The sequence below is a fragment of the Drosophila bipectinata genome, chromosome 3R (genome assembly GCF_030179905.1).
Source record: "Drosophila bipectinata strain 14024-0381.07 chromosome 3R, DbipHiC1v2, whole genome shotgun sequence".
NCBI lineage: Eukaryota > Metazoa > Arthropoda > Insecta > Diptera > Drosophilidae > Drosophila > Drosophila bipectinata.
Window position 1 is genome coordinate 28,384,772 of NC_091739.1, and position 27,320 is coordinate 28,412,091.

The 27,320-nt window shown below is 42.0% G+C and overlaps 2 protein-coding genes across 12 annotated transcripts; one reads left to right on the forward strand and one right to left on the reverse strand.

The window, feature by feature from the left end:
• Positions 1-659: 659 nt before the first annotated feature.
• On the reverse strand, positions 660-27,031 carry LOC108119813 (exocyst complex component 4). 11 transcript variants are annotated; one of them, XM_070282235.1, is made up of 18 exons: positions 26,657-27,029; positions 23,430-23,627; positions 8,293-8,343; positions 8,146-8,209; positions 7,745-8,073; positions 7,322-7,393; positions 6,550-6,662; positions 6,303-6,465; positions 6,015-6,225; positions 4,450-4,538; positions 3,876-4,216; positions 3,049-3,817; positions 2,859-2,983; positions 2,510-2,803; positions 2,052-2,453; positions 1,392-1,995; positions 1,128-1,334; positions 660-1,068 (listed from the first exon to the last, which is right to left on the reverse strand). In XM_070282235.1, the coding sequence occupies exons 2-18, from the start codon at positions 23,520-23,522 to the stop codon at positions 892-894; spliced, it is 4,104 nt and encodes a 1,367-aa protein (XP_070138336.1). In that variant the 5' UTR covers positions 23,523-23,627; positions 26,657-27,029; the 3' UTR covers positions 660-891. The 11 variants fall into 11 exon arrangements, 9 of the variants coding, with proteins under 9 accessions (XP_070138336.1, XP_070138340.1, XP_070138337.1 ...); XM_070282239.1 differs by having other exon boundaries at positions 23,457-23,627; positions 26,657-27,028; XM_070282236.1 differs by lacking the exon at positions 26,657-27,029 and adding an exon at positions 24,103-24,280.
• jagn (jagunal) lies at positions 25,105-27,174 on the forward strand. The gene is made up of 3 exons (XM_017233205.3): positions 25,105-25,296; positions 25,593-25,965; positions 26,025-27,174. Exons 1-3 carry the CDS (start codon positions 25,208-25,210, stop codon positions 26,154-26,156), a joined length of 594 nt encoding a protein of 197 aa, XP_017088694.1. The 5' UTR covers positions 25,105-25,207; the 3' UTR covers positions 26,157-27,174.
• The last annotated feature ends 146 nt before the right edge of the window (positions 27,175-27,320 follow it).

Consider the following 27,320-nt stretch of genomic DNA (forward strand, 5'->3'; position numbering starts at 1 on the left):
TACATCAGTTTTGGGGGGAAAACTTTTATTGGCAGTAAGCTATATTGACCTTCCACGCATTTTCCCCATTGTTGGGAATCCCCCCGAAAATTAAACAGTAAATTAAAAAAAAAATATTTTGTTCCTAGATTTTAATTCAGATTTATGGAGAATCGATCCACAAATCATTTAAGCTATTCCGCTCAAGAATCGGATGCCTATTGGCAAATTTATGGCTTTCGATCTGAGCCATATTGACCTTCCATGCATTTTCCCGAAATTCGAAGGGGACCCCCTAGAAAATTTGACAGAAAATCGAAAAAATATTTTGTTCCTAGATTTTAATGCATATTTGTAGAGAATCGATTCACAAATCATTTAAGCTATTCCGCTCAAGAATCGGATGCCTATTGGCAAATTTATGGCTTTCGATCTGAGCCATATTGACCTTCCATGCATTTTCCCGAAATTCGACGGGGACCCCCTAGAAAATTTGACAGAAAATCGAAAAAATATTTTGTTCCTAGATTTTAATGCAGATTTATGGAGAATCGATCCACAAATCATTTAAGCTATTCCGCTGAAGAATCGGATGACTATTGGCCTTGATATGGCCAATATGGCCTTTAATCAGGGGTTTCAGGGGGTTGCTTCATGGGGAAAAATAAAAAAAATCAAAATCGTTGTTAAATTCTGTTTTATTTTGTTTAGGCCATTAAAGTACTGTTAATGAACTTTAGAATATGTATTTGTATAAACGACTACTTCGCAACACCAAGTGCTGGCCCAATATGTTCAGAACATGAAATATAACTTTCAGCTTAATACTACACTCCTTTTGATCTTACACCTATTGCCGATGTATACAAACAGGGATATTAAAATTTGTTTCTCCGCTGACTTTAAAGTCGTTTATACAACAACACCTTTGGATGGCTTGGTACCTAGGATATCAGAAAGCTTTTGCTGATAGGAGGCCAAAAGGTTGGCGTCGGTTATCCCGAAGGACTTGCACGACAGTTGCAGAGCGTTCAGTAGTTGCATTTCGGAGAACTGTGTCCCTCTTTCCAATAACGCATTGAGTATCTCCTGCGTTAAAAAATATAATTTATAATATTGTTTTAGTTTTGTGAATTCTTTTAACTTACATCCGGTTCCATGCATAGGAGCTCATAGAATTGTTTGGCCTGATCTAAGGCCACTTCCCTGGATGCGGTTATGTTGCTCAATGTTTGCTGCAAGGCAATGGAGTTCCTGCACATGCGCTGCACTGTGATTTGATCGATATGCTCCAGATAGTTAGACGCTTGGATAAGTATACGTGAAGCCAAATGCGCCAAGCCCTCAAAAATGTACTGAAATATAAGAAATAATTCAGATAAGGTGCACTCTATAATTTTGTTCATCCATACCCTGGTTTTTCGAGGATGCAGAGTGGCACTGAAGGCCTCGTCCATCTCGGAAAGTCGCTTAGTTAGGACCTGCACCTGGCGGTCGGGCTCTAGGATGTCATCTTTTGATCCAACATAGCTGTTAGTCCGTACACTCGGCTTGTAGCGCAGGTAGTGGAAGCACTGGACACGCACCTCCAGATGCAGCACCAACAAACAGGTGTTGGCCAGCTCATCGAACTCGAGGGCAAGGTTGGTCATCACCTTAATCGTGCCGTCTTTAACGGCAATGTCGGCGGAGCACTCGGCCGAAACGGCATTCAGTCCGTTCACCATCGGGCGGCGTAGGTCGTTTGCAAACTCGGAAACGCGGCATGAGAACCACTCCATGCTCTCTTGAAGAATCGCAAGCTCCTTAAGCACGCTGATCTCGTCCAGAATCTCCTGCGGTCTTATTCCACCTTCGCCCAGATTACTCGTCAGCATCTCGGCTTCACGAACGTTGCGCTGTTGCACCTGTATGGGACTCTCCTCTTCAGACGGCTCGAAACTGCCGCGATGCAGCTTTCGGTTGTGTCGCGCTCGTTGGCTTGAGCTTTTTAGATCCGTCCAGTTCGGCAGCGATCTTAAATAATTATTTATGTTATAGGTCGGTTACTGTCGGTTTATTGTCATACTTACTTCAAGAATCTACTGATATCTTCATCTTTTAACCAGGCTACACTGTATATTCTTTTGTCCTCGGAGTCTGGCTGCACGATTCCGCGGTAGGCGGCTTGACAGATTTCACGATAGGCTTTGAGGAGAGCACACACCATTTTAAGAAGGTCCTCCGAATAACAGGGAAGATCCTGGATGAGGTTCTTGGTCTCCATTAGTCTCCGTTCGACCATGACAGTAGACTGCAACAAAGGCCGGCTCAAATTGAGGGTTTTCATCTCCTCCGGACTGACAATGGTTCGCCAAGCGTCCTGGTTTTTAGAAAGTGACTCTATGGTTAACTGCAAGTTGCGGTTGTGGCCCTTGGATAGGAATGTGTCCTTAATGTAATTGTCAACAAAGTCGTGCAGGCTGCAGGGTTGCCTGTTATCAAAGAAAGTTAATAAAAATAGTTTATTTTCTAAAGAAATACAACGAACCCTGGCTTGCACTTCATAAAGGCCTCTATCTCCTTAATATATTCCATCAGAGGCAGATACACTTTGGTAATGATATTCTGATCGGGAGTACAGATCAACAGTTTCTCCCGCTGCTTCTTTTCGTGAGGAAATAGGCCGCTGGTAGACCCTTTACCGCTGCCTCCAAGTTGGGCAACTAGATTATCGTCTACAGAGGCATCTGAGGCATTACGGCGGTGTTCCTTACAGGAGTCGTTTTGGCCAGTGTTGCCCACATGAGAGGACTTGTCAAACTTGAACATGGAGCGCTTGGTGCTGTCAGGGGTATAATATTTAAGGTATTTGTTGTATTAAATAACTGTTCGCTTACCTTGGCACCTTGCGTCTTAGGAAATAGGAATTTATGTTGCTAGAAGGTTCCGAAAATCCCGTCTGAGCACTTTCATCCGCGGCAGCATTTTGTATATCCAAGTAGTCGGTTAACAGCAATTGCAACTAAATAAAATGGTAATGGTTTTAATTATAGATGAACTGAGGTTTTAAAGGTATTGGATACTCACCACAGACTGAGCTTGGGCCCAAAAATCTGTCAAGTCGTAGGATTGAGGCCCTACAACCGAATATTTCTGACCCACTGATAAGTAGTTTTTCAGTAGGAGACTATGCGTTTTGGCAATGGCCTTGAACTGCTTAAATATGATTTCCAACAACATTAGGAGCGGATTTTGATCTCCGGTGGCTGCTGTTGCTTCCCCAAATCCTGACTGCGATAGTTGTTGGGTCGTATGTCGGACCACATTGAGAAGTTCCGTTTGGATTTGCACTCGCAGCGTCTCCAGAGAATCAGGCACCTTGTGCAGCATTCCAAACGATTCCACGATGATGGCCACGAAGTAGCTCATGCTTAGCTCCGGGTAGATAAGGTCCGCGTCTTCGATGACCTCAGCCTTGTCCAGATCGAAGCATTGCGCCATTTCAGCGAGGGCCTTGCGCACCCTAGCATTGGCCTCAATCCGATCTGTGGATCGTCGAGCACCAATACCGCGCGTAAAGCTGGAATTCAAACGGCTGGAGTTGCTGCGTTGGAACGCAGATAAGGCCTCGCTGGCAGAGTTCGTGTACACCTGGGTAACCAGCTCTTCGTGCAGCCTTTGGTACAACTGTTGACGACGCGTCTGTAAGTCGGCTCGCAAGTCTGACAAACCTTCGACCGCCTGCAGAGGACCGTTTAAAGTAGTCAAGGCATCGGTCAGTGCCTTGCTGGCATGTAGATACTGGCGCTTGGCTGTATAGCTGACCACACGTTGAGGCACTTTACGGAGCTCTTGGCTGTTTTAAAAAATTATGATTTTATTTATTACTCTGGATTGTTAATGGCATCGCTTACATTTGCTCCAGCATTTCCAGCACATACTTGTGCTGCACTGCGTCCGTCCACATCTTCTTCAGCTCATCTCGCCGGCACTGAAGAAGCCGCTTGCACGCACCTAAGTTCTCCTTGACGGCATGAATCCTTTCCCGGCTAGCGGTCACCTCTGTAGAGACCTGACTAAACAGAGGCAGCACCAATGTGAGCTGCTGGTCATGACGTGAAACCAGCTCATTGAGTCGCAGGTCCGAGCGCTTAAACTCCTGCTCGATTTTAGCCTTCTCCTTCTGGCGTTCCTCGGTAGTCTCGCTGAATCCAAGGGATTTGATGACATTGACCAGAAAACCACAGCCTGCGGACTACAAAGCCACCAGAAAAAGTGAAAAGATTATTCATTACTTATCTCAAAACAAAAAAGAGGGCGTGCAGAAACAACAACAACAGATGGTGTCGTCATCAGCCTTAGACCCGCAAAAACACAATACGACCATCAAGAAGACCTTTTTTATGTATTTTCCGGTATAGTTTATTGCACATGGTAGTTGTTGGGGTATTGAAAAGTTATTTTCAGCGACGGCTTGAAGTAATTTACCTCATCCTTGCCATATTTCACTCCGCGCGGAGGCTTTGTCGGTGGCGGTGCATCCATATGAACGCAGTTGAAATTGAAGGTCCTCTTAGCTGTTTGGTCAACGGAAGCGGGTTTGGAGGCGGAGTGCAGGTTAGCTCAGTATTATTATCATTATTTGATTCGCAATTGTTCTCAAAATTGTTATTAAAGCTAGAAGCACTAGGGCCTGTCAAACTATCGATTACGCTAGTGACGAGCGACCGTTGCCAGCAATCGATCCTAGAGTGACCAGCTTATTTACGTTTGATTGAAATGAATTATCGATAACAAGGCGAAACTTTTTCCGTTCAATTTGACTTGTGGCGCCACTTTCTTGGATAGAAAATATAAGCAATACGCCGGAATATTTCGGTGTTCGAGAGGCCATAAATCTTGGTAACAGCATCTTTCGATAGTTTAACAGCCCTAGAAATAAGCAATATTCAGTAGTAAATATTTTTAAGTGATTTATCAGGAATTTTAAAGTTTTTTTGCACAAAAAGCCAATAGTAAAAAATTTATATCCGCCCAAAGAACTGTCTAATTAAATTTAAACCACAAACGTTCCTTCTTTATCAACTTTATTGTGTAACTGTGTAGTTGCATCTATTTATCTGAGTGCTTGGTCGACTTAAATGTCTTCACTAAATGTTAAGCTAAAGCCAATGCGAGATACATAAAACAATTGTAATACTTGCTTCAAAAAACGCTGGAAAGCTACATTGCATTAAAATATTTTGTTTTGGATTTCCAATTGCTTTTGTTTTTGATTGTTTGCACTTACGTACATTCGTAAATATGCAATCAGTGTGCCTTCATTTATAATAAATATTTTAAATACTCTTTCATTTCTTGTGGTGCTTGTAAATTATGCTATTCAAACTTTTTATATATGATTCTTGCCTTTCTTAAAATAGCAACATTTGAGACTGTTTAGAAAAATTATAGAAAATTTTAAGGATAGGGGGTCACAATTAAAATTGAGTCGCCATAGTTTCTACGCGTTTAGGTACAGTTTACTAATCGGAGGTATTACATAGATGATTGCTTGTTCGTATTTAACATTTAGCAGTTGTGTCTAAGTTCGCTTGAGTGGAAGAGTTACATAGATATGAATGCTTTGCTTTCGTTTCAGTTTCACAGGTGGGATCCTTGGGGTCATAAGACTAAACCTAAATACACAGTTTAAAAACGAGTCGACAGACACTTGAGTGTTTGCCATCATTGAGTATGAACAGTGTGTTTTTGTTGCTGATTTGGCTTGTTAAATATTCGAAGCGATTGCTAATTAAAATTTGGCTTAAAACGTCAATCACCATTCGACTAAGATTATATGCGATTACATCTGGGATGATTGTTTGGCTTTGGGTTGACATAATTGTTCGATTTCAGACTAAAAGGTATTTCACTAATTTAAGTATGTCATTTAAATATGCAAATATGTTTAATCTACCAACGCTGGGAGCTGTACTTTTGGCTCGCACTGTAGCTGTAGCTGTAGCTGTAGGTGTGGCTGTGGTGTGATTACTCCTTTTTGGGCAACTCACTGTTCATGATGCTGAGCCGCCGGATGTTGGGCTTGTCGTAGTCCTCCATTGAAATGCCCCGCGAAAGCCGCCGGGAACCGTTGGCACCCTCCAAAGACCCTGAGCTAGCGGTGGAAAAGGCGCGTCCGCGATCCACTCCAGGCATAACCACTGATGTGAGCAGACCCTGACCCTTGCAGAAAAGTAATATGGACTGGGCCACTTTTCCGGGCTGAAATATGGATTAGTTTTAAATATTATTTGTGAATAAGTTATAAAGGACTTGAATATTTAATCACAGCTACTTACAGCATCAGCCAGGACATCTCCAGCCCGTTCAATTTTCAATATGGTAACTCTTTCCTTCTCCACATCTCGATGCAGTTTCTCCACCATTGAGGCATAAGGACTCAGCATTCCAGTAATAAGAATGACATCCACTTTGCATCCTTTGAGCGTAAGGTCCTTGCGACTAAAAATAAAGAAAATGAAGTTATCATCCAGTAAGGCTTCCTCAGCTCGAAAAGTTTATAAAGTTTCTTGGCCCAAAACTTACTTCATAAATGCTTTGACGTACAAGCCGATGTTCTTGCTGTTTAGGGAACGATGCAGACGCTTCTGGTATTCGGCCACAATCTTGTCCTTGTCCGGGTTCTCGCCCACGATTTGCTGTAAATTTCGGCATTTCACCGGGTTGTGTGTAAGTGTGCAGTGTGAGTAAGCAAAACATTGGCATGAGACTGGAGGTCAATAAATTAAAGCAATACACAACAGTAAGCTGCTACTACTAACTACGAAAACAACATGCATGCAAAAAAAAATAACAGAAAGCATTCAACAAATAACACGAAAAGAAGGACAAAATGAGAAGAATTCTTCGTAAGACAATTCTTGATTCAGGCCAATTTCTTGCTGGATGGTAGAGGGGGAACTACATACCCATTTCTAAAAGAAAGTAACAAGAAAAATAAACATGCTGTAAATAAAAGGGGTGACTAAGTCTATAAAAAATAATGGAGGGAAGGATCAAATTTTATATTGATTTTATTGGAACAAATATCACCGATTGAGAGAGAGAGGTTGGCTGAGGAAGAGACTTATTTAAGTGACTTTAGATCTGTTTACCTCCATAACCTGAAAGCGCAGACGAACATTGTTCGTTTCGAGCGGTGGTGGTTAAGTTTAAACATAAAATAGAACAGAAGGTAAAGTGAGTACGACACTGAGATAAAACCAACGACAACACGCAGTTCACAGTAAGTACATATATATTGGCAAATGTACTCTGGATATAGCCCGTCCGCCCCCATCTGATTGCTACTACTTACATGTCCAAATTTGTGGTACATCAGAAAGCTCTCAGCCGACTGGGCCACCTCGTCGCTCTTCCAGCTAATGAACTGAAAAGGCACAAGAGGGGAATCACATTAATTAGCGCAGCTCAGTAAACACACCAACTATTAGTGGATGTACAGAAAAAGTAAATAAAAAATCGAAAATTCAAGAAATAAATATTTAAAATGAACTAACTGGAAAACGTTAATGTTCTACATGATTTTTAAACTTTTAAACTTTAAACTTTATATATGTAATTGAATTGAAAATATGCCCAAAGGCAGAAAGTTTCTATAACTGAAAACAAACACAAGCAAGACCACGCGGCGTATGAGTAACAAAGTTTTTGTAAAAATCTAGAAAAATGTTTTCTTTTACTTTTGAAAAGTTTTGAAGGACGACGCCAACACACCCACCTTGTTCTTGAAGGACTGAAGCACACTGGCTGCACTGCCAGTGGCATTGATCAGGATCAGACCGAGCACCCGGCTGGGATGGGCCAGCCCGAAGCGGGCTAGGACATTGGCACCGGCGCCCTCGCCCAGGCCAATCACGTACTTTACGTGCAGGTAGTCCAGCACGGTGACCAAGTCCTCGCCCAGGGACTGAAGCGAGGGAAATGGGAAGCCATCGGCCAGGGCATCGGCATTGTCCGCGTGTCCCGGCACATCCACGTGAATGAAGCAGGAGCGCTCCTTTATCTCCGTCATGCAGGGGCTGCTCACGAACTCCTGGAAGGAATTATCTGCGACCGGTCGCTATTAGTTATCTGCCGGGCTGGTAATTAGTTCTCCGGGGAGGCAACTCATCTACTTACGATTGCAGCCCAGGTCGTGGACCGTAATGAAAACGGCGCGTTTCTCCTGCTGCGACAGGTCGCCCTAAATTAAAATAAAACCAAATATAATGCCCTCTTGAAAAGGTCGAGAAATATATAAATGGGCCCTTTCAGACTACAACTCACCTGAACTACAACAGTAAGATCTCCGCATTTCTCCGTGCTGATATTGTATTTCTGCAAAGGCGGTAATCAAAATATAAATTGAAGTGCTCTTGGAATGTTTGGGGTTCAGAGGAAACAAGAAAAAAACTTGAAAACTTTTTCAAAAGAAAAGTAAACGGCAAAATCATTTTCACGTTGCCATAAACACAAGCTCAAGCGTGAAAAATGACGGGCATGAAATGACCAAAAAATGTGGAATGTTTTTCTCTGTATTTGACTCTGTGAGCGTTTGCTTTTGGCAGGTCCTTGATGATGTCCTCCCATTCATGTGTCGTCTGTGGTCCATGGGCGCTACAGCGCCAAAGCCTTGGGTAAGTTTTGAGTTTGAATTTGAATTTCTGGTTGCTCGTTTCTCGTCCTGGCATGTTAAATATTTGGGAGTGCATTTAATATACTCATACATCCATATATTCATGAAGTGGAATTTGGCAAGGAAATTTGTACGAAATGCCAGAAAAGTGAACATTCTTAAACACACCAAACTGTTGAATGTTTGTGTGGGTGATGCAACAACAAAAACTTAAATGTAAGCTTAAATATTATGGGCTCTGGGGAATTTTTCGACTCAGAAAACTCACTCGAGACTGTTTGATGAAAATTTCCAAATTGAATTTTGTGGGAAAATGTCTGCAAGTGACGCAAAAAGTTACATTGCCCTGGATTAGTTGTAGGAGGCAGAGATACTCTGAGATTAGTTTTATTTAATCATAAATCCGACTTCCTATACTCCCTTAAATAAATTGCGTTTAAGATGATACTCCAAAGACTCTTACGTGGGAAGTGGTTACTTTAATTAATTTGGTTCGGTAAGGTAGGTCCTTTGTATTATCTTTGCTTTGGTTAGAATTCGAGGGATTCGCAATTCGAAGACCAGGCTATTGATTTGGAAAGTTCATGCCTTGAATAAACTGAAATGCCCTGCAATACACTGGACGGGCACGTCAGGAACACTGTTTTGTGTGAAGCTATCAGTTTCAGGAGCCGACGTCTGCCTCGACCTAAACCCAATTGGAAATTTATTAAAGCGTAAAGCAAATAAGCCTGCAAAGCTCCTCAAATTGAGAGCAGGCTGTTGTCCTTTGTCAGCCATCCTGGCCACTGCTAACCCACACAACCACACCACCAACACACCCACACACACATCCGCAGGCATATAGCCATTGAACACTTATTGAAATTGAATGAAACTATACAAGTGTCAAAAGACCAGCAACAGCAACATCTTCGGGCCAAGAATTTGCCTAAGCTCTTTAATGTCTATCCGTAGAATTTCCCTCTCTTCCGATCGGAGGGAGGGATTTTTGTGTAAGCCAGTAAATAGATAAATAAACGGAATGGGTATTATGTAAATGCATTTGTCGGCCGCAACTTTCCGTTTGCTTTTTCTTGGCAACAGTCGGAAGAACGGAAAGGCGGATGGCGGATGGATTTACCTGCTGCTGGGTTCCTCCCCCGGAACCGAGCCAATAAAAAAAACTTTTTCATTCAAATTAAGAGCATAAATAAATCATAAGGCTTTGCTATTTATGTAACTGCTTTTTGCTGATGTTGGGGAAACGAGGACAATTTGCATGGCGGATGCCATCTGGGGACGGGTCTACGCAGTCCACAGGATGAGCCAGATGCACTTGCCATCAATGGAAATTGACAGGGGATATTCGGGTCCGTGGGAGGGTTAGTCCAGTTCGTACATATGTAGAAATGCCAAATGGAAACAAGCCTGGCAAACAACGAGCAATGACGCGCCTGCCGTCACAAATCAATTGGCATTAATTGAGTGTGAGCCTCTTTGTGGCCGAATGTGTTCGAATCGGTCCGGACATTGCAAATTGGAGGGTGGGAAATAATACACAAGGGAAAACTAGCTATGTAGTTTATATATTAAAATTTTAAACATGAAAATCATTAAAACATACTGTTTAAAGCGTTTAAAGTTTGCCTACCCATTGAAGAAATGAACTATAAAACAGAGGGTTTGATTTCTTTTTATTATTTCTGTTTGTGTAAGCCATTTAGATATAAATAGTCAAGGGTTATCTTGGGGCGTGGGACACTCTTTAGCTGCTACGATCCCCACAAAGTGTCATAAAAGTGTTGACAATTGATTGAGAGAATGGAAAGAAAATGTGTACCAAGACCTAGGAAATTGTTGGGTAGAAAAGAGAAAAGAAAAGTGTCGTAAATACCTTGGTGTGTTTGTAACCTTTCGCACACCTGTCCACCCAATAAAGTGATCAAATATAAACGCATTCATGCCAATGTCGCCATGAAAATCGCTTATAAATAATGAAATTGCCAATAAATAACACACCCACAAACACTCGCTATGAAAAGCTGAGAAAGTGAAGGTTCGGAGGAGGTTTAAACGTCAGCAGTGACAGACTGCCTGCCTGGCTGCTTGGCTGACTGCACTTTACGACCTGCCGATGCTCATTCACTCACAATTCACATCCACCTTTCCCCGGCGGAGTGACGTCGGCCTTGCTCACATCACCGATGATGGATGTCTTGCGGCTGGCCTCAGCCACAAATTCTCACAGGATGTGGTCATATTCGACGAAAAACTGAATTTCAGCAGAGAAACAGTGAAAACAATATTTTTCATAGACCTTAAAAAATAAACATTTTAAAATTCAGCTTTACTATCAAAAACTTCAAATTAAATCCGCTTAAACAAACTTTTACTTTAAAAACTATGTGTATACATACATAGGTAGAAAACATTTTTTTTTTCACTGAAAAATTACCCTGTGGAGACTATGAAACTTTACCCGGCTGTCAACTGAAGTTTTTCTCTGTTTTTTTTTTAAGGTATTTTTTTGTTTTTCCTGCCCAACACAATTGTAAAATGAAATTGTTTACTTGCTTTTTTGCGTCAGAGGAACTTTTCAGCCCCGAGGCAGGTCGAGTAGCCCGGGGAGCTCTTGCCAGCGCCAAAGTCATCAGTCAATTAAAAAGTAATTTGGCTCAATCGTTTGATTTATATTGAAAAAATCTAGACTCGCCCTTCTAGCCCCTCGGAAGATTTTCAACCTGTCTCAAATGCCCGTTCGCTTGTCGCTCTTTAATTGACTTGCCATTGGGTCAGTGTTTGCACCTTGAACCCTGTATTGGCAGACATGTGTCCGCGTCTCGAGACTCAATTGAGAAATATGTCAATATTCCCCTCACGGTTGCACATCTAAAAATTGCACTTCCTCAATTGGCAGCTGTCATCGGCTTGTTACCTTTCTCATATTAATAAAAATAGAGATTCTAAAAGCAACTATCCTTCTTATCAAATCCTAAACACTTGCAACAAAATGTCTAAAATCTAAACTTGTTTCCATTAGAAACTTATTCAAGGACATAAAGTAATGAAATATTTCGTTACACGAATTGCATTGTCATGTCCCAAAAGTTTTGTTTTCATTTTGAGCGTTTACCCCAGATCCGATGGATATCAGGAGCAGATGCAGATATATGCATGCTCCTGAATTTGGGTATCATATAATACTCATCCTACGTTCTTTACAATACATGACTATACATATAGCCTGCATGTTTGCTTTCCCTTTTTTTTTTTGTTGCAAACAAAATGTAGTCCTTTGTTGGCGGATACGATGCCAGAATGCCTGGAAAACATGCATAAAACTGTATCACTTGCTCTGTTTTTGAGGGGGAAGAACACAAAAGGGGCCACTGGGTGGAGGTAGAGGTATTGGGGGCGTGGCTGGTCGTATAACCAAGGCGTTGCCCTCAAGCTCTAGCTGGAACTTGCAACCGTTGGTGGTGCCACTGATGCTGCTTTTGCTGCTGCTGCTGCTGTTGATGTTGCTGTGTACGTGTCAACTCATTGACCTCTTTTCTAATGCCTCGACTTCTGTTCCGTGTTGCCTTAGCTCTATAGTCCTGCCACACAGAGCCTGACACCTTCCCCCCTTTCCCCATTATCCTCGTGTCATATTTTCCCTGATTTCGTCGACGTCGCAACTTTCGCTCTTTTGCGTTCACCCCGCTCCTTTACTCCTTTGCCTTTGGAATCCGATTTTCCCCACATTTTCCCCTTTAATGTCGTAATCATGTGGCAGCAACCTAAGTGCCCATTACACACGGCGTCCCCCCCATTCCATCACATATATGCCCGCCATCGCATCACATCACATCGCTTCCACAGATCCATCCTTGCGTGCGAGGAGTTTGCCAGGAGCTGTCGGATTGCTGCCGTAACCTGATGGATTTCACAGTTGATAGCTTGATGGCTGATATCCCGTGCCAGCGATTTCTCATTTTTGCGCCAAAAAATTGCTATCTGGATTTTAAATGTTTATTTATGGACTGGCTAATGGGAAATCGATGTTATAAGCTCTGTGAGATCCAGTTATTTAAAAATGTAATGCATTTCTATTGTTATTTAAATTTTTAGTTACTAAAGCACATTCAATCCTCTTATAAAAAGAGAGTCCTTGATAAAAGTAACATACAAATGGAAGTTACATTTAAATTGGTTGCCATAGCTTTGTAATTAAGAGTTCGATTGAAATTCCAAAGTAACCATCAAAGAAAGTGAAAATGGCCAAAACAAACTTTGCACCTCAACTCATTTACCTCAATTTACGGTTTGTGGAAACGTTTTAATTATCCTGCAACCTGGACCACTGTGTTTAGTCTCACCAGGTGGAAATAGGTCAGCATTTGTCTTTGATCCCCCGTTCCTGGGCCATCCCTGCTCGTCAGCTTTGATGGGAAAAACACAACGCACCAGAAAACAAAAGCCGGCCAATTCGAGGGCCCTTGAGGATGGCAAGTCTGTAACAGAAGTGTTCCACCACTCGAACAGAAAGTTTATTTAACAAAGTGCTGGCCATTCAATCTCGGTTACAACTGTGCTTCAAGATATACATAAAGCTGTATAGCTGCAGAGCTCCTTCGGTTTTTCTTTTCCGCTAATCAGCATTTCCCTTGCCAGACACGCCTAACTCAATCGCCGGGATTTCGCTCTCTTGGCTACATTTATTGCATTCGTAATTTAAAGGGCTCCGACTCGTGACCGCCTTGACAAACAGATCCTGGCTGGCCTCGGCTGCCATGGTTGTTTATGGTCGGACCCGAAACTTTATTTGCCAGCAAACCACTTCATTTTGGCCAGAAACGTATTCAAGTGTAAATGGATTTCGGTTCATAACCGCACTTGCACCCGAACCACTTAGGGGAGCCCCCAAATCTCCGGGTTGTAGATTTTATTCGTATTTGGTTAAGTGCTGTCATGTGTCGTCCTTCAAGTCCCTCGGGGATTCCCGACTCTCTCCCTATTCGGCTGGTAGCTTATTGAATTGATGCTTTATTTTTTTCTTTGATCCCATATCCATATTCCTGACCGGAATGCGATATAATAATGTAAATTTAATTATCAGCTATGAGCCTGGGCATGAAATATTTATGTGATACCGGCTCGACAGTATCCCATGCCCAATAATGTCGACATTCGCATTAATCTTAATTAGTATTCAGCAAATGGCCAGAGGCCGGATGATGCGGGATCAAAATGTTGCAAATTGTAATTGCCTGAGAATGACATTCTGCAGGTGCATAATTGATTTGATATTTGATTTTGAATTTCGCATTTATGCTGCTGATAATACAGTCGAAATCATCGCAACAAAAGCCATAATCATTTGCAATTATTTTGGCATCGTAGTGCAAATTTTAATGAGTGCAAATTTTAGCAAAATGATTTCAAACTTGCTGTTCAGAGGTATACTAAACAAGATGTGAATTTCATGCCCCAACGCTAGCTAAAGAGCAGGCGAAGCACCATTTTGAGGAAATCTCTGAGCTAAATACCGCACAGTTTGAAATTTATGGAAAAGTTTCTGCAGGCTGCAGGACTACAAAAGCGCAAGCCCCCAAGTGATGCGAAAAGTTGGGCAAACAAAATTGCCGCAGACTTTTCTGAGGCTTGGGCCATTTTTTAATAGACACACAAACAAATATGCAAGAATGTAGGCCGGTGCTAAAAGCCACCAATTAAATGTTGTTTAAGTTCCCAGCCTGTAGCCGCAAAAGCGGGCGCTTCCGCCTGCGGGCAAACACGGCGTATGCGCAATGTTGCCTTGAAAACTTTGACACTTTGCCAATGGGAAAGTTATTACAGCCCCGACGACCTGGTAACCGCATCGCAATAGTGCCATTAAGAACTCGTTTTCCACGTCAGTTTCCTCCATCAGACTCGTGGAATTTCATTAAAACGAGATACAGGGGAAAAAAAATCAAAGTCTATCCGGAGTACAATTATATTAATAGGAACGCATGTTTCCTGATCCCTTCGATGGCCGGGGGCCAAGTCAACAAGTTTTTCGATAGTGGCCAGGGGACACCAAACAAAGAAAATGGGAAATGCCAGACGCTACGACGGCAAAAACAAACGACCAGGCTAAATAAACTTTGCTCTCCGGGAGGATGAGACGATGAGACTTATCCAATGTGCGGGACATAAACTTTGCCAACTGAAAGGGACTCCTTTTTTTTCTAGGAGCTATGGCCGCACAAATTACAGGATATTTCAGCCAAGGCTGAAAATGGAAACCCCGCGGGCTGGCATTTTATTATTCAACTGAAAGCCGGAGCGAAAAAATGGGAAAATCGTTGAAAAATAAGTTTCAGTCTGCGAACATGGGAGTGCACCAAATCATATATAATGCAAAGGACCCATATGGACAGCCCGTCGCTCTATTATGCTTTCTCCTAATTAAATCCCATCGCATCCAGGCCCAGCCTAAAGGGATAAGCGAGTCTGGCCGAGACCCGAGCAGTGCTGAGAAACAAAACGAATCACGAAAAAATGGATTTCTCCGTGGTTTATTCCACAGGCAGATCTCTTCAGTCAGCACATTTGAATTGAAATTGCAATCCAGGACGAGCAGGAGTCTGCAATATGTGGTTGGGAGCGGAAATCAGGACCAGGACAACGAAGCACACTTTGTGGTCGGAAAGAAAATGGGAAAATCATGAGCATGAAAGTCGCTGCAAGCATAAAAACTTCATGGAATTTTTTAAGTCACGAAATCCTTATACCGAGTCAAGACATTTCTTCGAAATGAAATTTATTAGAGCTAGGTGGTTTTTCTAGACTTTTCTACTGTTTATTATTCTTGAAAATTTATTTCATGGTCCGAATCTAATTAGAAACTTTAATAAACAACACAACAGGACCACATTATGAGCAAAGGAGGAACATAATTTTTCCAATTTAAGCACCTACATTCGGCTGGGCTTAGTCCACGTAATTATTGTGTGCCAGATGCGACCACAAATGGCACGTAAAAAGAACCATTCAACGTAATGTTTCAGCCACTCATACAGTTCCAGTACAGTAATACACCCACAGTCAGAAAACCGCCACATGCAGGACGACAATTATGCAATTTTTATGAGTCGCAAGCCAAAAAGTGTGCTATGCCCTTTGAGCCCAGTTCACTGAGCATCATAGCCAAAGAAAATAAAAGCTAAATAAAACCCAGTCGCATAGGTAAGCCCGAAGCACAGAGGGGAGCTCGAGGTCAAAAAGGAGCCAGCATATCCGATCATGCTGGGGCTCAGTATGTGGATTACTTTTTTCACTCCCTTTGAAAGTTATTAGTTAGACACTCGTATCCCTTTAAATAAACTATTCATGCTTTTCAAATACCAAAAAAATATGATATAGGGTCTTAATTTTTATAAGATTAAGGATGGTGTGTGTCACTTAATGAATACTAGAACACAAAAAACAATATTTAATATTTCTAATGTTCAAAAATCTTAAAATTTTAATTAAAATTTGTTTATGTATTTTTTGAGATTTGTACCCAAACATATTAAATAATCACGAAAAGTTTTTAGCTTCATATCTTATCACAAAATTGATTTACTTAATAGTTGATTAGAGTAAAAAAATTTCTAAATTTTAATAGACTTTATAAATGCTTTCAGCCATTTTCTGACGTTTCAGGAAACTTGTTCCACACACTGCATAGAATATTACGTATACGCACAGAGAGAATTCGAGAAAAGCGCATTAAAATGTGAGGCGCCAAATAACACCGTGCATTCGAAATTAGCCAAGATGCGCTTGTCAAAAACCTGTCCGACTTTTGGTGTTTGCAACAATCTTGGCACCGAGCTGTCAGGAACTTACGCTTATCTTCTCGGGAACAGCAGCGGCGGCCGCAGAGCCACTGCTACCGCCATGTTTTGGGGTGCTTGGTTTTGACATGATGCTGCGGTTGTCTCGGTCTCGGTTACTAGCCTTACTGTCTCCTTACTTATTGCGTCTTGGCTTCAACAACACCGTGAGACACACAACGTCTCGCGCACGGGATTCTATTAGGCGCACAGCAGCACTAGGCACCGAAATCGGGTAATTGAGACGGGTCCTGCGAAAGCGCGTATTTTTCGAGATGCTTGTTCTGGCAACGCAATGTTCGAACGCCTGGCGACGACTGTGAGGCGGGCTTATCACAAGCTGGCCAGAATGAAGGCAGACCCGTCGGCAACGCCGGCGTGAAAAGACGAAAGCTCCCGACGCCGAGTCAGAAAGAGAACAGAAGAGCCGAACGTGCGAGGCGAGGTACCGACGCCCTGCGAAGCGGGGAGCAAAACAAAACGACGGAAAGTGAAATGGCCAAGTGAAATCGGTTTCTGGGTCTCATTCGGCCATCACCCATACCCCTCTATCTGCCAACGAAGCTGGTGAAGGAGGTGGAAACGACGAGGCGAGTGTTGAAATGTTGCCGTAGGGCAGTTAGTAGGGAAGGTGTTGTGGTATGAAGTGGCCAGACTGTTGATACCTAACTGCGTCGTAAAAATATTTGAAGAAATTTAAAGAATTTAAATTATATAACCTAGCTCACATTATCTTAAAGAAAAACATATCACATTCAAAAGGATAAAATTTTGTATTATTTCCCAAAGCTTAGATATCTAAAAAACCTGGCAACCCTGGACGATGCCCATATTCGCCCACACAGAAGCACCCACAATAACACTCCCACCCACACAAACACGTCGCTCGGATGCTGCAGTCCAAATTCCGTTGCCTACTTTTAAGCGCGCTGCTTTTTGGCGCCCACACAGGGCGTATACGTGTTTTATTCGGTAAGTAAGTGAGTGAGTGATTGTGTGGATGTATGCGTACGTGCCTGGGTTGGTCTGGGCTGGCCCGGCCCCAATGGCTTATATTTGTGTGAATGTTTCGCATGGGGTTTATGTATAAAAATCCTTTTTGTCTTACTTTGTTTTCGGGCGCATTGTTGAGTTGTCTCTCCATTGTTGGCGAGTCTGCTTTCGCAGGCTTTGCCGTTGTTTCGGCTCAGTCTTCACTGAGCCTTTTTGGCCTTTTTGTTTTGATGTGCTAATTTGTCAGCGCGCGCGGGAAATGCGCAGTTGCCCCGCCCCCTGCCTCACCACCATCCCCAATCCCTCACACCCCCTTTTTGCGCGATATGCGCATTAAAAATATGCGTGTCCTAGGTCAAGCCGGCTGTGGTTAGCCTCCGGTTGGGGCGGTAGTTTCGGGTGTAGGCGTGGCACGTTAGCAAAACAATTTTTGATATGGATATGAAAAATGACAGTAAAAAATGAATATTCATGAAAATGGCGATGATGCCGCTAGAGATAATGAAGGGGATTTATATGAGAAATGTGCTGACAAGGACATGCCACTGAGAACTGCCAATGATGCTCTGATGCAGCAGAAAAAGGTTGAATAAATTGAAAGTAATTTAAAGTTAGATTGAAAAAAGTATGATGTGCAAGAGGAGACTAAAGTTGAATTAAAAATTCAAAATGTAATTACGGTTAACTAAAAAAAATATACAATTTATAGCTTCAACAGAAATCGCTTTTTAACGTTTTAAATTAAACACATTGTTATCAAGGCTATGAAAGCATATCAGTTTATTTTTGTTTACATTTCACGAAAAAAAAAACTCAAGAAGCTGCTGCAGAGGTTGCGGACTTGCGCATTCGAAGAGCACCTGCGCCAGGTCGAGCCTGGGGACCCCCATCACAACTTGTGGAACTTAACCCGCCATTTAAAGCGTCCCAAGCAAAGGGTCGCCCAAATACGAAAATCCGACGGTGGATGGTGTCGTTCGGATCAGGAAAGGGCCGATGCTTTCGCTGCTCACCTCGAAGCAGCCTTCAAGCCATTCAACATGTGCACGGAAGAGGACAGAGCAGAAACGGAGTTCGTACTGGCCCTACCACCCACGGACCTTAGCCAGATGGAGCCCGTATCGGAGGAAGAGGTCAAGGAGGAGGTGTCAGGCCTTAACGCCAAAAAATCTCCGGGTGCAGATGGGATAGAGGCACTCGCGGTCAAGCTTCTCCCACCTTCAGGAATAAGAAGGCTCACAACGATCTATAATGCGTGCCTAGAGAGTGGACACTTCCCCACTTGCTGGAAACAGGCGGAGGTCATCCTGATCCCAAAGCCTGGAAAGCCAGAAACTAATCTCGCCTCATATAGGCCGATTAGTTTACTGTCTGTAATCTCCAAAATACTCGAGAGAGTATTTTTGCGCAGATTGCAGACAGTACTGGACGAGGCTGGTTTGATCCCAGATCACCAGTTTGGTTTCAGGCGCTCTCACTCCACCCCCGAGCAATGCCACAGGATCGTGGCAAAAATCCTGGACAGCCTCGAAAGAAAACATTACTGCTGTGCTGTTTTCCTGGATGTCAAGCAGGCGTTTGACAGGGTCTGGCACCCTGGTCTAAAAGCGAAGCTCAAGAGGAACCTGCCACAAAAGTATTACGATTTCCTTAACTCGTACTTGACCGACAGGAAGTTCAGGGTCAGAAGCGGAAATGCGACATCGGAGTACAGGCCCATTGAAGCTGGTGTTCCGCAGGGCAGTGTACTTGGTCCCATCCTGTACACCATGTACACAGCCGACATGCCTGTCGCTGAAGAGGAGGGCCTTCTAGTGGCTACATATGCCGACGACACGGCATTTTTGGCCTCTTCAATCTTGCCAGAGGAGGCTTCTGCACGACTCCAACGCCAGCTGGACATCCTTGACCCGTGGCTTCGACGGTGGAACATCGCCGTCAACCATGAGAAGTCAGGCCAAACGACGTTTACAATGAAGAGAGGCGACTGTCCTGGAGTCAGTCTCGGAGGCACCCCAATTCCAGCCAGCCCTACACCCAAATATCTGGGTATGACCCTGGATAGAAGGCTCACCTGGAGAACCCACCTGCAGCGCAAACGGACGCAAATCCGGATCAAGCTGCGTCAGCTCAACTGGCTCATTGGAAGGAGGTCCAGGCTGAAGCTAAGAATCAAGCTCCTTATATATAAGGCCATTGTAAAGCCAATCTGGACATATGGTATCCAGCTATGGGGGACGGCGTGTCAAAGCAACCGAAGGATCATTCAGATCGCCCAAAACAAGGCCCTAAGAACTTTAACTGGAGCTCATCCGTTCCACGACAATGCGACAATCCACGCCCAACTGAGAGTCCCATATGTGAGCGAAGAAGTTCAGAGATTCGCCAATAGGTACGTGGTAAGGCTGGACCGACATCCTAACCCTGAGGCCATCAATCTTCTGGACAACAGCTACACCACAAGGAGGCTGAAACGGACCCACCCACTGGACCTCTGCCACTCGGGCGAACGGGACTGAGCTGCAGTTGAAAAACTAACAAGGCCCACTAAAGGGCCCGACAATAATTAACTTGAATTCTATCGCTAAGGTCTACTGTTAAAATTAGTTTCCTAGGATAAGCAAACATTGTACTACTCAATATTTCATTAAGTTAAGGTCCCATTATACAATTTAATTATTGTCCATAACTTCGGACAGATTTTAAATATAACTATTGATTGATTGATAAAAAAAAAAAAAAAAAAAAAAAAAAACATTTCACGAAGGACGTTATTGGTATAAGCGCCGCAATTTAATTAGTGTTTAATTTAAAATTAAATAGCATATGGTAAATAATTAAAAGTATATTGATTCCCATGCATTTCCGTGGAGCCTGCAAACCGATTAAAACTCATATTGTCGTACATATTTGTCTTTTAATTTCGACATGCGCTTTAATTAAACAAAAAGGGGTGGATGATAAAAAAGAGCATAAAGCCCGCAGACAGACAAAGGAAAATGCGAAGGCGAAACAACGCTGCATGCACATAAACAACAACGAGGCAACAACACCATTGTCAGCAACAATTATCCGGGCAGGTGCTGAGAACCCACATAGCGATTTATGTGGAAGGAAGAGCTCAGGGAATGTAGAAGATACGCGTTACTTAAGCGGTTACCTGATAGAAAAGGAGGTGTTGGGGGGCGTGGAAAACGCATCCGAGAAACAATGGAAAAAGTTGGCAAGTGGCAATAGGGTTGGGGCATGGAATGGAAAGTGTGTAAGCCGATTGCCATGGTGCGAGTGGAAGGAAAACACAAGTTCAGGTGGCAGATAGCGAAGGGAAAGCGCCAAAAATCCTATTTATGTCAATTCGTAAAGTTAAGTGGAAAAAGAAAAACTCAACTTCAAGGTTTGTCGAAACAAGACAGCGTGGAATTTTTGAAAGAATTATATTTAGATAACAAATTAAATCAGTTCTTTTTTGTTTTTTTTTTCAAGGATTTCACAAGAATATCTGTGAAATCCCTTTTTCTTAAAAATCAACTGCACAACTTTAAAATGTTAACATCAACTTTGACCTCAGCTGGGATTCAAGTGCAAGAACTTAAAGCAGAGGGGATTGTATGCAAACATTTACACTTGCTCAGGGCAGATTCGAGGAGAGTCCCCCAGAAGAACAAGGACACCTACCAGCAGGATCCTGTAGCAGGAGCCGGTGGCTGGCGGCAGGAACACTTAAGCCCAAATGGCAACACAAACACACGTGCTAGCAAGGCCGAGGGATGACAACGCAGACACTTGAGCAAATGCGTTCGGCTGTATCCTGAGTCCTGCCACGTCCCGCTAATGTTCTACCCCCTCTCTCCAAGAGCCAGGCAATCTACGAGACGAGTTTTATCCTCCAAAATTTTCACTCTCAAGATATATTTTTGTGTGTAGGAGAGCTCGATATTTACGCATTTATTTATGCTGCTCTTTATTAGCTTTTTATCGTTCATTTATTTTGCTCGTTATGTTCGCGTCACCATATTTGCGATTACGTCTGGCCTTCTGCCTCCTCCGCCCCATCCTATGTACGAGCAAGTACCTATATGTATTTATTTTTAGTGTTATTTTTAGAATGTTCGACAGCAAAGCGATAAGAGGGCAAACAACTGCAAATAAACGAATGCGAAAACTTGATAAAGACATCGATCATGTTCTGCAGAAAATGTAATCCAAATGGAATGCAAATTAATCTGTTGTCCCTCAAAGCCTTGCAAAGCCTTAACCTGATTGATAAGCATCAGCATCATTATCGTCGCCACTCGGCCAAATTGGAATGTAAAGTGTAACCAAAGCCGTTGGGAAGCAATTTCCCAAACCCGACACCTGCTCCTCCTTTCCAGCTGCCCCTACTGGCACCTCTTAAGCGAATTATGTAGCTCTTCGGGGGCTCCAGTATCAGCACCCTCTGTACACCATCCTAATACCGAAATTCAATTAACATTTTTAATTCCCTCACTTTGCACTACTTAAGAACACCCCGACGGGTCTTGGCGCCCTCTTCCCTCGGCATTATAAGACAATGTCAAAGGGAGGAATATTATTAACAGAGCTTTATATTTAGTAACACCAGTCTGCAGGGGAAATTAAGAAAAAAAAGGTCGATGAAGAGTGGGCTCATTACCATGGCTATTTAAAAATGAAAACAATATATATATTTTTTAAAGGCGAATTAAACGAAAGCGTGTGCACAAACATTAATTTGAAATGGGTCGAACATTGCCCAGCTGTACAATGAACCCTCTCAATTAAAAACATTTCAGCTTTACTGGGCGGACACTAAATAAACGCCTTTCCACACTCGTTGCCAATGTGTAACTCTTTGCCGTCTTTCAATTACTTCCACTATATACCGACCACTGACAAATTTGCTTGGTTTTATTCTTCTGGAATTCCATATCCATTGTATTGCAATGGCGCACCCACACACACACCCCCAGATGCACTGAACACACACCATAATCACACTGTCCCATCCACAATGACCATGCAGTTCGGGAGGGCCATTTGCAATGGGAAATTTATTTTTAGCCTGACAACGGAAGACACACCGAACAATGACTTTTTTATGCTCTGCGGAGGAAAAGAATTCGTATGAAAATTTTTGCGTAATAACAACCCAAAACTGGCATTTAAAAATTACCATGTAATGCGCATTAAGTAGCTAGGTTATTGCCACAGAATCATTTGAAGTAAAACCTATAAATAGCCAACTATAATAATAAATACAATAAACATTTTTACATCATATTTAAAATAATCTTTTTTCTAAATCAGGGGGAATGATCAGTTCCTTATCAATGAAGAAACAATATAAACAAGCTATTATTTATCAGTAGCAGGTTGAATAAGTTTAACTACAGATTTAACCTTTTGGGTCAAACGAGAAAAGCCCAAGACTTTTATGTAAGAAGTATATGTATGTATATACCCATGCCCATAAGAGGCAATCAGTCTTGCGATAGGAGGGAACCCTCCGGCGACCTTGATCCGAACACAATTTGGCCCCTCTTATTAAGACGTCGTGTGTATAATGTACGAGTGTTTTAGATTAATTAAAGCAGTCGAGCCAAGCCAAACAGCAGCACCCCAGAATCGAGAATCAAGTGTCGAAACCCCACTACCCCAATACCACTATATTTGATTAGACATAAATGGACGTAGGTGGGTTCCATTTATGTCTAATCAAATATATGTGTGTGTATATATCGATACTACAAAGGTTGAGGGGATGCACCCAGTGTGTTCTAAAAGTGGGTTTGTGTCGGTGGGGGGTTGTTGTTTTCTTTTGTTTTGTATGAGAATGTGCGAAATACATTAGCCGCCTCGAGCCATAATTTACGAGCGGTTGGCAAATAAATTCAAATAAAAGAGCCAACAAACAACAAACAAAATCGAATATCTCACGATCCGTGGTCACTTGATGCCGGTACCTCATAAATGGTATTCATAATTCTCACCCGCTCCACCAAACTTTCGGCACGGCGCGCGAAAGAGGCGCGCTTATCGGCAGCCATCGCGGACATGATTCGGGATCTGGTTCAGGATTATATGGGGGATTATGGGGATTTTTTGGTCAGCGGCGACACACAGAGCGAGTCCGCAGCGGTGGATATCACGCGAGTACGCAGCTGAAAGTAAACAAAAGTCTATATTAACTATTGTCTTATCTAAGGCACTCCATCGATAGGGGTTTTCAAGTTCCTAAGGCCAAAATAAATATCACAAGGTGTGCTAAGACGAAGCATATGCTAATATGCTTAGGGTTTTAACTAAAACATTAGAACAAATAATAACTACATATGTATTTTTGTTTTAAGCATATTGAAATGTGTAATACTTATTGTTATTTCAACAAATTTTAATATTTATCTTTTGTACTCGGACAACAAGAAGCTGCCAACACGAGCCAAAATAAATCCCTGACAAATCACTTGAGGTCTTGGTCCCCAAGGCGGCGAAAATGTTTCGCGTATTTTTATTAATATTTTTGGCGGTCACAATGAAAGACAAGCAATAATCATCGACTTGGCGCAAAAATCCAATTAAATGCTATGCACAACTTATTTTTCGAACAAAAACAGGGCGGTTTTTTTGGGAAATTACCAAATTTATCCGTAAAGAAAATGAAGCACAACTCAGGCACTTTGAACGATAAAACACTCAGCTGCCAAGCTCGGCATAAATATTCGCGAAAAAATTATCAACAACTGGCATTAAAAATGTGAAGGAAACGAATCTTCGGAACCGAGGCGATCTCATGCAATAACGCGTCCAAATCGGAGGAATACCGCCGTAGAACTGATGACACATACGACCCGTATGCTCGACTTTTGTAGCTTGGCGAGCATTAAGAGAGTGTGTGAGTGAAAATACAAAAATTCATTATTTTATTTTTAAACGTTCGCTAGCCCTCTCGTTCTCCATTGTTTTCTGTTTTCTTAACGGATTGATTTATGGATTTAAATGCAACAGGTGCCACGCGCACACTGACCCTTGGAAATAGTCCAGACTTAAAAAAAAAAAGACTACCGGAACACACCCACTATTCCTATTTTAGAACAGATTGAAGAACAAAGCTGCATGTTATCTCCATAATTTTAGCATAAGAACAAGGTGGACTCAATTATGCTAATAACCGATTGACGTACTAGAAAAACCATTGAAAATATAAATATAGTTTAGCCTATTAGATAATAGAATCTGAGAGCTGAGTACTATAGATCGTACGTTGGTGGCTCTCAGTAAAACTGTTCAAAGATTTCTAAACATTTTTTTTACTTTGGTAGAGTGTTTTTATATATATATTAAACTAAATCAAAGATTAACTATTTTGAAGTAAATAATCAAATGTAGTAATGATATATGAATGATTAAATATTGGTTCTTCTTTCGAGGAATACTTAATCTTTTAAGGATTACACGAAATTATGTTCTCTATCGTAATATATTTATGATAATTAATATGTGAAATTTTAAAATTTTATCAATAAAGTTTAAATTGTCGCGCCCTGTGGAAAGTATCTGAATGATGTTGCAACGGTATTTTTACTGCAGGTACGGCCACACTACTGAAGTGGGGACTTTTCAACACTGTTTTGGGGGGATTTCTAAACCGTTATCTGGCAACACTATTTACATATATATCCAGCAACTATTTATTAAAAATAAGCAACGACCTGTGACAACGAATAACGAATAGCTCAACGAAATGGCAACGCGCGGCGGTCCTATGGTCTCCGGCACCGATGGAAACGATTTCGAGTTCAGGCAGCGCGTAGCTGGCACATATCAAATTAGGTTAATAACACTCGACCACTAGGACAAATACCCTTGCCACGGCTCCCTCCCACATGGGGCATTAACGTGGGGCAAATTATCTAATTACTTGGCAATAGCCAGCACTGCCCCACAGTAAAGGCCTGGGAAAACGCGACCTGGAGCACCCACGTCCGCAGAGTGGCCACCCACCTCATGGATGGGCAAACTGCCAGCAAGGCAACTTCTGTCCGCTGGCTGCAGTAATGGGATTCAGTTTGGCTGCGGCGGAAACGACATCTAAATCAATACTAAATCTGTAACCTTTTTTCTTTCAGTCTACTGAACAAGTCTCGCTTGAAGTACTGCATTTTCTTTCACGCCCTGCTCTTCTTCGTAATGCTGGCCAAGCTCACGTCGGACATACTGGACCGGCTGGATATATTTGTGCTGGAGATCGAGGAACTGGAGATACCGCCGCCGTTGTGGTGGGAGTACGTCTGGGCTGGTTCGTTGCTCACCTCATTTTTGGGTCTGTCAGCGGCGCGTGGAAACAAGGTGCGCGAAATGCAGAAATACATGATTGCTATCCTGGTGTTTGCGGTCCTGCCACTTTTCTACTGCTTTGCCTACTACTTTTCTGACGTTTGGGAGTTTGCCACGCTGGACAAGTCCGTGGATTTGGATGAGACTGATATTTTCGTGTGGCGTGTAAGTGGATTTGAGATTCGAAACTCCAGTAACATTTATTAAATCGATTTTTGTTGCAGGGCTACCCGTACGGAGTGTTCTGGTATGCATTCTGCTTTGTAGGCTTCCAGGTGCATGGATTCACGCTGTACTTCGCCTACAATCTAGTCAAGGCCTGGAAGGCCCGCACCGCCACACGAAAGTTCCAGTAGGAACCTTCGGCGGAGCTCCAGTCGCCGAGAGAAATCCTAATACTCGCCAAACTATTAGACGTCAAGAAGCAAGGAGTAGCAAGGGTAGCAGAGAGAAGCTGTAGGGCTAGTTGTAAATAATTTGGAAAAACGAAACACGAAACTAACTCGATACACTAGTGCACAAAATGCGTAATGAAACTATGATAAAATTTTAAATTAAAGTTATGCAGCTGTTAAGGTATCGCACATTTTAGTCATACAAGAAGAGAAAGCATATTGTCGGGACAAAACGAAGCGTCAACGTTAAAGTTATTGTTAGTTGAAAGTTAAACCGTTCAAAATAATTAACTAGACTTATCCATATACACCCATAGACCTATATATATATACACATTCATACACACGCAGCCTTGTGAGGTCAACTTAAGACAAGAAAGCAACTGAAGCCACCAAATTTCCCCGAGTCGGAATAAAAACAAAAACCAACCTAGAAAATCACTTCATTTTTGCTTACTTACATTTCGACGTGCCTCGTGTTTGTTAGAAACGTTTTTTATATATTTACACATGAATATATACACATCTATCATCTATGTTGTCTGCGGATGAGTACTTCCTCGCTTAGTTTATAGTTGGTTTTCTTTTTTACATTTTTTTTTATTGTTTTTCATAAAGGTTTTATTTTAAATTTTTTTCATTTTTGAATGTTACTGAAATTTTTTTGATCGCACAGAATCACTCTGTGTGCCGTCTTGTGTCGAATTTTATAGAAACTGCCCCCAAACTATTTACAACTTTCTATCACATTTTACACATAAAAATCAAATGCAATTTGAGTGTTGGAGCAAAGTTCATCTATTTTCTAATCGTCAATAATATTGTGTAATGACAAGCAAGTCGAAAAACTAAACTGAGAATTGAATTTAAATGTAATAATGTTTTTTAAATCGTAATTTATTATTCGAATTTTTAAGTAGTTTTTTATAAATCGATCAATAAAAATACATATATATTTGTTCTTCTGAGTGGGTTAAAATATGCCTTTTTATTTGTGGTGTTGGGGAAAACCATTAATTCGACGAAGAATGTCCCCCGGGCTGATTATCTATTTTTAAATACCTTATTCACATGTCGATAAATATTTTGATAATTTTCATTGTCAATATTCTTATTATTTTTGTC